General features: G+C 42.3%; 1 protein-coding gene and 1 long non-coding RNA gene across 3 annotated transcripts in view; one reads left to right on the top strand and one right to left on the bottom strand.

Annotated features, from left to right (window-relative positions):
* The window catches only part of LOC118399009 (CUB and sushi domain-containing protein 3-like), a 908305-nt gene that overhangs the window by 598523 nt on the left and 297330 nt on the right, over positions 1-12452 (top strand). For both annotated transcript variants that reach the window (XM_052472732.1, XM_052472731.1), the window contains exon 21: positions 1025-1213. In XM_052472732.1, the coding sequence (XP_052328692.1) occupies positions 1025-1213 (189 nt within the window). The remainder of the gene's footprint in view (positions 1-1024; positions 1214-12452) is intronic.
* On the bottom strand, positions 6951-7980 carry LOC127909973 (uncharacterized). Its single transcript, XR_008073193.1, has 4 exons — positions 7875-7980; positions 7698-7815; positions 7226-7343; positions 6951-7107 (listed from the first exon to the last, which is right to left on the bottom strand). It is a non-coding gene; the product is annotated as an uncharacterized LOC127909973 (long non-coding RNA).

Below are 12452 nucleotides of genomic sequence, written 5' to 3'. Positions count from 1 at the left end.
TGAGAGCTTCTTTCCGCCTAGCTTCACATGCCTCCAGTGCTCTGTCCAGCGTTCTGCCATCCCCTAGAACTAGTCCTGCCTCACCCCAGAGACACACATCTTGAAGATCATCCCTGAAGTGTTTTGGGGTCATATAGAAACATATTGTACCTTTATAAATCCTTAAGTGTCCTTCAGGATGTCACCCCTTCTGAGACATAAAAAAAGATAGATGTTGACAGGGTTTGTTGACCGAATTTAACAGTGTGTTTGTGTGTGTGTGTTTGTGTGTGTGACCGTATTCAGTGTGTGTGTGTGTGTGTGTTTATATTTGTTGTGAGTATTCTGTGTGTGAGCGTATTCTGTGTGTGTGTGTGTGTGTTCATTGTGTCTGTGTTTGTGTGTGCCTGTGTGTGTGCGTGCGTGTTTGGGTGTATATTCATTGTGTGTGTGTGTGTGTGTGTGTGTGTGTGTGTGTATTCATTGTGTGTGTGTTTGGTGGCATCATCACAGGAATGCTGACACATGTAAATCTAGACATGAGAGAGTGTTGATCCGAAGCCATAGCGTTGATGAATAATGCATTGGCATTGCATACATTTAGAAGGCAGCTACAATCACTTTTAGGCAGACTTCAAAAGCCGTAAAGTCACTAATCAATGAATAACAAACGTCTATATTATTCCTCACTTTAGAATTGTATTATTTTGAGTGTGCACTGCACTCAAACAAACTCCATCGATTTGAATGTGATTGACAGATGGACAGGTACACTACTTATCGAGAGTACCACTTGACATTATGTCATTACCTTCTTGACATGACTTGGAGTATACAGCGCAAGTCAAACAATCCCGTGACCTGTGGATGTGGATCTACTTCACAGGTAGACTGAGTCCCAAATGGCAGCCTATTCCCTTTATAGTGCACTACTTTTGACCAGAGCCCTATGAATACAACTTGGAGTATGGACTGCATTCAAACGAACCATCATTTAGTGTACAAAAAAAAAAGGTTGACTTGCTACAACTTCCTGCTTCTTCAGAATACAACTTGGAGCCTTGTGAGGATCCGGGGATGCCCCAGTTCGGCCGGAGGAATGGCTACAGCTTCAGCATCGGGGACACCCTGACATTCTCTTGCAACATGGGCTACCGACTGGAAGGAGTGCCAGAGATCATCTGCCTTGGAGGGGGGAGGCGCATGTGGAGCGCACCTCTGCCTAGGTGTGTGGGTATGTAGTCTCCTGCTTTAATTTCCCTTACAACTATTGTTATAAAGCTTGTGGTTGTTGAGACATTACTGTAGAGCTGATTACAGTGATACTCAGTGCTGGGCTGTGTCTTACTGTTTCCTCAATTCCCTCTCAAAGAGTTGATCCAATACAGAATTTGGCAACCTTTTATTGACTATATGGAGAATCTCCCCCCACATCTCATTGATTGAATCTATATATAATCCTCACATAATGTTTCACACGTAATGTATAATATGTAGCCTACGGCAGGTGATCCAATGTCTCGTTATTTTTCTTTTTTTTCTTATTGTATGTTTGTTTATATAATTATAATTATTATTTATTTTTGTTACGCTCGTCTGTTACTGTCACTTTGTCCTATCGTTGTCTAATATCTTTTCACTTTTGTTTTGAATGTTCTTAATTGGAAAATGCAAAAAATAATAATAATAATAAAAAATTAAATAAAAAGAGTTGATCCAAGATCCCTTTGAGAGGAATTCATGAGGAAGCAAAGACCGAGGTGGCTTTGACAGCTAGTATCTTTTCCTGACATAGCCTTGCTTTTGCATGTTTAGTCTCAGCTTAGTGCCATCACACCTAATTCAAATAATCAACTGATCTTCAATCAACGGCTTGATAAGCTGAATCAGGTGTTGCACTGCTGAGGTGGGACAAAACCCTGCATTTCTGTGGCTCTTCGGGAGCAGGGTTGAGGAACACTGATATAGTGTGCACCATGAACATCCCCCTGCTTGTTGAGTTCTGCGCACAGAGAAGGAGTAGGAAGGCACAACAAGAGGAGAGGGTACTCTGTTTAAGATATGCCACAGTAAACCCACAGGCACACACACAGAAACAGAAACAGACAGGCAGATGGATGGAGGGAGAGACCAATCAACTCAAATCAAATGGCATTGGTCACATACACATGGTTAGCAGATGATAATGCGAGTGTAGCGAAATGCTTGTGCTTCTAGTTCCGACTATGTAGTAAAATCTAACAAGTAATCTAACAAATTCACAACAACTACCTTATACACACAAATACAAATGTAAAGGGATGAATATATACATAGAAATATATAGATGAGCGATGGCATAGGCAGATGCAGTAGATGGTGTAGAATACAGTTACACTTTATTCTACCTTTGAATCATGTAGGATATGTAAACATTATTAAAAGTGGCATTATTTAAAGTGACCAGTGATACCTCTGTTTAAACATTATTAAAAGTGGCATTATTTAAAGTGACTAGTGATACCTCTGTGTAAACATGATTAAAGTGGCGTTATTTAAAGTGACTAGTGATACCTTTATTAAGTACGTTTATTGAAGCTGCCAGAGATTTGAGTCCATATGTTGGCAGCAGCCTCTCTATGCTAGTGATGGCTGTTTAACAGTCTGATGGCCTCGAGATAGAAGCTGTTTTTCAGTCTCTCGGTCCCAGCTTTGATGCACCTCTACTGACCTCGACTTCTGGATATTAGCGGGGTGAACAGGCAGTGGCTCGGGTGGTTGTTGTCCTTGATTATCTGTTTGGCTTTCCTGTGACATCGGGTGCTGTAGGTGTCCTGGAGGGCAAATAGTTTGCCCTGGTGATGCTTTGTGCAAACCGTACTACCCTCTGGAGAACCTTGTGGTTGAGGGCAATGCAATTGCCGTACCAGGTGGTGATACATCCCGACAGGATGCTCTCGATTGTGCATCTGTAACAGTTTGTGAGTGTTTTAGATGACAAGCCACATTTCTTCAGCCTCCTGAGGTTGGAGAGGCTCTGTTGCGCCTTCTTCACTACACTGTCTGTGTGGGTGGACCATTTCAGTTTGTCTGTGATGTTTACGCCGAGGAACTTAAAATGTTCCACCTTCTCCAATGCTGTCCCTTCGATGTGGATAGGGGTGGTGCTCCCTCTGCTGTTTCCTGAAGTCCACGATCATCTCCTTTGTTTAGTTGATATTGAGTGAGAGGTTATTTTCCTGACACCACACTCCGAAGGCCCTCACCTCCTCCCTGTAGGCCGCCTCGTCGTTGTTGGTAATCAAGCCTACCACCGTAGTGTCGTCTGCAAACTTGATGACAGCCAGGCAGGCAGACACAGCTAGACACATAGCCAGACAGACACAGAGATCATTCTCTATCCATCTACATCAAAGTCAATCTGCTCCCTGTCCTCTGTCCCTGTAGACGAGTGTCTCTGTGTATCACTAACCAGCTGGGAGAGGTCAAATGGGTTGTCAACGAGGCGAATGCAAAGAGACTAGCATGGCTGCATTGTGCTTTGATAGAGATACTATGGCGTGAGCTATGAATCTCACTGTCTCAATGTAGCAAACAAACTCCAGTTTGATTCCCAGACCCAGCTTCGTTGGTATTTCTTTTCTCTCTAGAAGGTCGGTTGCACCATGGAATCTTCCCAAAAGTCCATGTTCTGCACATCTGGCATTCCAGGCAGGCTCAATTCAAAACCCTAAATGATTTTGATAAAATACGTATAATACTATTTGAACCCAGGTCTAGGGGTTCAGCAGTTTCTTCTTCCTAAGACAAGGTTTCTACTGGTCTTGTTCCCCCATCAAACCTGTCTCTTCCTGTTTATTTACACTACTTAAACCAGCTGCTTCAATAGAGTAGTGATTTACATTCTGTCATGTTGAGATGTTTCTGGATTGTACTGTATCTCTCTGTAAATTCTACCACGTGGCGCACAGTAAAAGGAATCCAGCAATCGCTCAACATCCATCAAATTCTAGATGTGTCTGAATAAAAGAGTATCTCATGGAGTGTATCCACACATCCACGGTGGCCGGTCCCTACCTACCAGGCAGAAACAAATGAGTAATTATAATAATTCCTAAGGTCACCTGTCATTTTTCATATTCACTGAAAAAAAACGTGTTCATTTGTCACCACTGTTTGTGTATGCTGTTAGTTTACTTGCCTTGACCCTGTCGTTCAATGGTGTATGGTATCCGTGGTGATCTCCAATCTTGAGAGTGACTACAACAACCATGGTATCCGTGGTGATCTCCAATCTTGAGAGTGACTACAACAACCATGGTATCCGTTGGTGCCAGATCTCCAATCTTGAGAGTGACTACAACAACCATGGTATCCGTTGGTGCCAGATCTCCAATCTTGAGAGTGACTACAACAACCATGGTATCCGTTGGTGCCAGATCTCCAATCTTGAGAGTGACTACAACAACCATGGTATCCGTTGGTGCCAGATCTCCAATCTTGAGAGTGACTACAAAAACCATGGTATCCGTGGTGATCTCCAATCTTGAGAGTGACTACAAAAACCATGGTATCCGTTGGTGCCAGATCTCCAATCTTGAGAGTGACTACAACAACCATGGTATCCGTTGGTGCCAGATCTCCAATCTTGAGAGTGACTACAAAAACCATGGTATCCGTGGTGATCTCCAATCTTGAGAGTGACTACAAAAACCATGGTATCCGTGGTGATCTCCAATCTTGAGAGTGACTACAAAACCATGGTATCCGTGGTGATCTCCAATCTTGAGAGTGACTACAACAACCATGGTATCCGTGGTGATCTCCAATCTTGAGAGTGACTACAAAAACCATGGTATCCAGACTGGTGCCAGATCTCCAATCTTGACTGTGACTTTTCAACAACCATGGTATCTTATGAAGATCTCCAATCTTGAATAAAGCAACCATGTTGCTAGATCTCAATCTTGAAGTGACTTGAACATGTTCGTATCCGTTTTTTCCAGATCTCCAATCTTGAAGTGACTACATTAAACCATGGTATCCGTTGGTGCCAGATCTCCAATCTTGAGAGACTAGCAAAACCATGGTATCCGTGGTGATCTCCAATCTTGAGAGTGACTACAAAAACCATGGTATCCGTTGGTGCCAGATCTCCAATTTAAATGACTAGCAACAAAACCATGGTATCCGTAGTATCTAGCTAGCTAGTAATTAACAACATATTACTATATTCCTAGCTAGGTGCCAGATCTCCAATCTTGAGAGTAACTACAACAACCATGGTATCCGTTGGTCCAGATCTTCTTCAACTCTTGCTTCTCTCAGCTCCTGGTATCCTGTCTCTCCAATCTTGAGAGTGACTACAACAACCATGGTATCCGTTGGTGCCAGATCTCCAATCTTGAGAGGACTACAAAAACCATGGTATCCGTGGTGATCTCCAATCTTGAGAGTGACTAAAAAACCATGGTATCCGTGGTGATCTCCAATCTTGAGAGTGACTACAACAACCATGGTATCCGTGGTGATCTCCAATCTTGAGAGTGACTACAACAACCATGGTATCCGTGGTGATCTCCAATCTTGAGAGTGACTACAAAAACCAGGGTCCAGACTCACAAAACCGTCTGACTGCCATTTTTCCCTTAACTATCGACTTATGAAGAAAGTTAATTAAGCAAAAGTTGCTATTCCTCAATAAAGTTATTGAACATATTCGTATGTTTTTTCCTATGTTTCTTCCTAAGAAAAACATTAAGAAATGGGATTCTTCTTGGAAATGTACTTAACTTCAGGACAGCTAAACTCTTGTATTTGACGAATGGATACTTTCGTAACCATGAATGTTTTCTTGTGCCACTGCCACAGACACAGTTGGATACCGGACATTTAAATACAGCAAGAAAACTAATTACATGAGTATTATCTAGCTAGCTAGTAATTAACAACATATTACTATATTCTAGAAGTGCTAGCTAGCTAGCTAACTTACCGGTCATGCAGTCCCTCTACCATCGTCTCTCCTATCATGGACAACACATTCTCCTCCAGCTGGTCCACAATGTTTGAAAAATAAAGTCTTGTTTTTCTTCTCTCAGCTCCTGTAAGGCTAAACTGTCTTCCTCCTCCGATCAAAATAGGAGGATGTAGTAAGAATCAGAGGACCAATGCGCTTCAGCGTGGTTATGTTCATGCTTCTTTATTAAAACAAGCGAACACTGAAAACAAAACAATAAACGACACGTGATATAACCAATGCTGCCCCAGTTCCGTGTGGAACACATCAAACATATACCTTATGACACAGAAAATAAACACCCACCAAACACAAGGGGGAAAAGGCTAAACTAAGTATGATCCTCAATCAGAGACAACTAACGACACCTGCCTCTGATTGAGAACCATACCAGGCCAAACGCAAAACACAACATAGAAAACGGTACATAGACAAACCCACCCAACTCACGCCTTAACCATACCAAAACAAAGACATAACAAAGGAACTAAGGTCAGAACGTGACAGATCCCATCTTCTTAACAGTTGACTTCATGTTGGAACATTTGTTTTACGCCGTCACTGTCCCTTGTCCTGATGGAGACAGACTTGTCTCACCCAGTGGTGTCTGCAGTGACCCCGCAGTTATCCAGTCTCTCCAACAGCAACCTTTTCCTGCCTGCTTTTTCCTCCACCTTCACTTCAAGCTCTTGTTTGCTGAAGTTTTATTGCGCTTTCCTGGGTTATCCATTTTGTTTTTGATATAGCTAGTCTGATGGCTACAATGTTTGAAAAATAAAGTTTGTTTTTCTGTATATGTCACTTAGGGTAGGCCAGAAGGCTAAACTGGAAAACCTAACCTCTATCAAAATAAAAAAAGATGGCGGAGCCCCAAATGTTCTTCTGTGCTTCAGGGTGTTTATTTACAAAGTGATTCTGGAACAAAAACAACAGTACTGCCATCAAACATATACCTTATGGGACAGCTAAACACAATGCTGCCCCATTCACAGTACTGCCATCAAACATATACCTTATGGGACAGCTAAACACAATGCTGCCCCATTCACAGTACTGCCATCAAACATATACCTTATGGGACAGCTAAACACAATGCTGCCCCATTCACAGTACTGCCATCAAACATATACCTTATGGGACAGCTAAAAACAATGCTGCCCCATTCACAGTACTGCCATCAAACATATACCTTATAGGACAGCTAAACACAATGCTGCCCCATTCACAGTACTGCCATCAAACATATACCTTATGGGACAGCTAAACACAATGCTGCCCCATTCACAGTACTGCCATCAAACATATACCTTATGGGACAGCTAAACACAATGCTGCCCCATTCACAGTACTGCCATCAAACATATACCTTATGGGACAGCTAAACACAATGCTGCCCCATCCACAGTACTGCCATCAAACATATACCTTATGGGACAGCTAAACACAATGCTGCCCCATTCACAGTACTGCCATCAAACATATACCTTATGGGACAGCTAAACACAATGCTGCCCCATCCACAGTACTGCCATCAAACATATACCTTATGGGACAGCTAAACACAATGCTGCCCCATTCACAGTACTGCCATCAAACATATACCTTATGGGACAGCTAAACACAATGATGCCCCATTCACAGTACTGCCATCAAACATATACCTTATGGGACAGCTAAACACAATGCTGCCCCATTCACAGTACTGCTATCAAACATATACCTTATGGGACAGCTAAACACAATGCTGCCCCATTCACAGTACTGCCATCAAACATATACCTTATGGGACAGCTAAACACAATGCTGCCCCATTCACAGTACTGCCATCAAACATATACCTTATGGGACAGCTAAAAACAATGCTGCCCCATTCACAGTACTGCCATCAAACATATACCTTATGGGACAGCTAAACACAATGCTGCCCCATTCACAGTACTGCCATCAAACATATACCTTATGGGACAGCTAAACACAATGCTGCCCCATTCACAGTACTGCCATCAAACATATACCTTATAGGACAGCTAAACACAATGCTACCCCATTCACAGCTCAATCCAAAATGCCTCCCCATGAACTGAAAGAGAGACTCCTTTTGTAGGGCTAGCCCCTCCCCTCAGAACAATTAACACTAATTAATTGAGCAATTACCAATACAAACCTACATTTTCCATTTAACTAAACATAGTAAAGTATATACATTGCAACATGTTTATGAAACAATATCACAACATAACAGTTATAAAATGACATTACTACTGACAGTGTCTTTCAATATGCCCATTTACATTAATGAGCCATTTGGGACAGGCACTACAAAGTCAGCCCAATTCCCTTAGCTCGGGTCCTTACCCAGCATCCCCGGAAGCTACAGGGAGAGAGAGGAACAGAACAAACAAACAAAGTGCTCATCCACAACCTCGATAAGTATAATAAATATTGCTTATATTAACTATGAACATTGACATAAGTGTGAAATGTATGTACGAAGACAGAACTTAACTTGTGTGTCGACCCACATTGTTACCTTATAACGGAGCAGGGAGGAGTGATGAATGTGTGCGTGCATTAAAGTACCAAATGCTGCCCGCGGCCCGTGATCGACTTCTACGCCACATTACCTTCCTCCTCTCCTGAAGAGACCAGGTTCAGGAGCCTTGATAGGTAGTCCGCCGTGACGTTCTCTCCTGCCTTGTGACGGACACAGAACCTAAAGGGATGGAGCTCTAGATACCACCTGGTCACACGAGAATTCCGGTCCTTCATGGTCTGGATCCAGGTCAGTGCTCTGTGGTCCGTGTGCAGGTCAAATTCCCTCCCAAGAAGGTAGTAATGGAGGCTATCTAGGGCCCACTTTAGCTTCTCGATTGTAGAATACCTGATTTCCCTGGACAACAGCTTCCGACTCAGGTACAGCACAGGAAGCTCTTCTGCTGGCTCCCCTTGGGCCAGTACAGCTCCAGTATCATGAAGGCTTCCTCACACTCCTCAGTCCACTTCACAGGGTTGGTGGCCACCTTTGAAGTGAGGTTGGTCAGAGGGACAGCGATGGTCGAAAACTGCGGAATGCATCTCCGGTACCACCCTGCCAGACCTAGGAAGGACTTCACCTGTGTCCTGGTTTTAGGTTGAGGGCTGTTCCTGATGGACTCCACTTTGTCCACCTGAGGCCGAACTTCACCCTTACCCAGCTGGTAACCCAGGTACTTTGTCTCCTGTTTCGTCCACTCACACTTCAGGAGGTTAACCGTGAGGCCTGCTTCATGGATCTTCCCAGGACTCTGCTAAGATGCTGTATGTGCTCCTCCCAGGAGTAGCTGCAGATCACCGCGTCATCCAAGTAAGCAGCACAGTAATCGTCACAGTCCTGGAGGACCTTGTCCATCAGCCTCTGGAAAGTCGCAGGGGCCCCATGAAGGTCAAACGTCATGACCTTGAACTGGAACAGGCCCATCGGCATCCGGAACGCAGTGTAGGCCATGGATTTTTCACCCAGGGGCACCTGCCAGTACGCTTTGCAGAGATCCAATGCGGTGATGTAATGAGCTCTACCTATTCTCATAAGTGTGAAATGTATGTACTAAGACAGAAGTTAATTTGTGTGTCGACCCACATTGTTAACTTATCTGATAACGGAGCAGGGAGGAGTGATGAATGTGTACGTTACAGTACCAAGTGCTGTCCGCGGCCATTGACGGACTTTTACGTAACAGTATCATTTTTTTTTCTTGAGACATAAAGCAGATAATTAAATATAATAAAATGGAAATATCATCACTTTAATAAAGTGGGACAAATCCTATCATCCCTGTCACTTAGGCTTATTTATTGGTTTCAAGCACGTCACTAATGTCAATGACACATAACAAGATATTTAAGTCCTTAGGAAAGATATTTACTACGTTCCTAAGAAAACTATGAATTCCTAAGAACATTTTGACGAATTTCACTTACAAACAAACTTATGAACTTCTTATTTTTCCCCTTAAGTTTTTTTCGTTAGAAGTGTTTTGTGAATCTGGACGTTAAGACCTTTCAAAATGGCGTCAGGTATTCTGCTTCAGGGGTACAGTACACATTGGGCAGTGGAAAAAACTGAAATTCAGCCTTTCGTCATCAATACAAAGTGGGCAATGTTAGTCTTTAAGGAAGGCTGAAGGGGTTTGTTTTTGGATGTGGATTTGTAAAAAACAGCTGCCTGCCACCAGACCTCCAGCAGCCTGTTAGTTGGTATAATGTACAGTATGAATCATGTGTGGCAGACAGGCACTTACACAAGCTTCAAGTTTCCATCCATCACAAACATTGATTTCTGTAACCTCCCAAAACAAACAACTTTCAAATGAGAATGAATGTGTTGTGCAACCGTCAGCATCAACAACCAGTTAGATTTAAGGGTTTCTTCATAACCTAAAGGAGTTCTGTTGCCCATTCAAACCCTGATCTATGCAGCATAATCAGATGTGACACATACAGTATACAGTGCCTTCAGAATGTATTCACACCCCTTAACTTTATCCACATGTAGTTGTGTTACAAAGTGGGATTCACTTTAAATCCCACCAAAGTGTGATTTAATTGTAATTTTTTTGTCAACGATCTACACAAAATACTTTTTCATTTCAAATGTGGAAGAAACATTTGTTTAATTTTTTTTAATGTATGGAACATAAAACACTAATACAGTGGGGCAAAAAAGTATTTAGTCAGCCACCAATTGTGTAAGATCTCCCACTTAAAAAGATGAGAGGCCTGTAATTTTCATCATAGGTACACTTCAACTATGACAAACAAAATGAGAAAAAAAATCCAGAAAATCACATTGTAGGATTTTTAATGAATTTATTTGCAAATTCTGGAAGAAAATAAGTATTAATCCCACTGGATCCAGGTGAAGGAGGGGTGGACAGTGATGTGGGTTGTTGTGGTAGCTGGGGTGATGATGATGGGGCTGCTGGAAAAACCCCTCTCTCCCATCGCTCCATGGTTTGCAGCATGCGATCCATGGCTGTGCAGGCGCAGGACACAGAGATGAGTAATAATCGTAACTTTACTCAATAAACAATCTTCCATCAAGGAGAACAACATTTCATAGCACATAAACGAGACAACTTAACAACAATAAACACGCACAAAACCATGATGGAACCAGAGGGTCAAATAGGGAATAAATGATAATGTAAAATAGAAACCAGGTACAATCAAGACCAGACAAAAGGAAAAAGAAATGTAGATCGGTGGAGACGAGAAAGCCGGTGACGTTGACCGCCGAACGTCTCCCAAACAACGAGGCACCAACTTCGGCGGAAGTCGTGACACCCTGAGTCAATACATGTTAGAATCACCTTTTGCAGCGATTCCAGTTGAGTTGCTAAGAGCTTTGACCATGTGGATTTTACAATATTTTCCCATTATTCTGTAAAAAAAATCTTAAATATCTGTCATGCCTTGCCATAGATTTTCAAGCTGATTTAAGTCAAAAGGGCAGCAGGGTAGCCTAGTGGTTAAGAGCGTTGGACTAGTAACTGGAAGGTTGCAATTTCACACCCCCGAGCTGACAAGGTACAAATCTGTCATTCTGCCCCTGAACACGCAGTTAACCCATTGTTCCTAGGCCGTCATTGAAAATAAGATTTTATTCTTAACTGACTTGCCTATTTAAATAAAGGTTTAAAAAATTCATTAAAAAACAGTAACTAGGCCAGTCAGGAACCTTCAATGTCGTCTTAGTAAGCAACTTTAGTGTATATTCGGCCTTGTGTTTTAGGTTGTCTTACTGAAAGGTAAATTTGTCTCCCAGTGTCTGTTGGAAAGCATAAAGAAACCAAGTTTTCCTCAAAAAGGTTGCCTGTGCTTAGCTCTATTCTGTTTATTTTGATCCAAAAACCTCCCTAGTCCTTGCTGATGTCAAGCATAGCAATAACATGATGCAGTCACCACCATGCTTAGAGACGTAAAGAGTGTGTAACGGCTGTCATCGGAATGAGACCAAAGCGCAGCGTGGAAAGTGTTCATGATTTAATGTGAAAAAAAACACTCAAACAAAATGACAAAAGGAGAAAACGAAAGGGCACAGTTCTGTCAGGAAAAACAATAAACAGAAAACAAGATCCCACAAACACCAGCAGGAAAATGACAACTTATATGTGATCCCCAATCAGAGACAACGATAGACAGCTATCGATAGACAACCACACACGGCCAAAAACAAAGAAATAGAAAACATAGACTTTCCCACCCGAGTCACACCCTGACCTAACCAAACACACCTAACCAAACATAGAGAATGAAAAGGATCTCAAAGGTCAGGGAGTGACAGAGTGGTACTCAGTAATGTGTTGTGTTGGATTTGCCCCAAACATAACGCTTGCTATTCAGGACATAAAGCTAATTTCTTTGCCACATTTTTCTACAGTATTACTTTAGTGCCTTATTGCAAACAGGATGCATGTTTTGTAATAATAATAAAAAA

The sequence above is a fragment of the Oncorhynchus keta genome, chromosome 20 (assembly GCF_023373465.1).
Source record: "Oncorhynchus keta strain PuntledgeMale-10-30-2019 chromosome 20, Oket_V2, whole genome shotgun sequence".
NCBI classification, from domain to species: domain Eukaryota; kingdom Metazoa; phylum Chordata; class Actinopteri; order Salmoniformes; family Salmonidae; genus Oncorhynchus; species Oncorhynchus keta.
The sequence above is the reverse complement of the archived record's forward strand: the minus strand, read 5'-3'. Positions and strand labels throughout refer to the sequence as shown.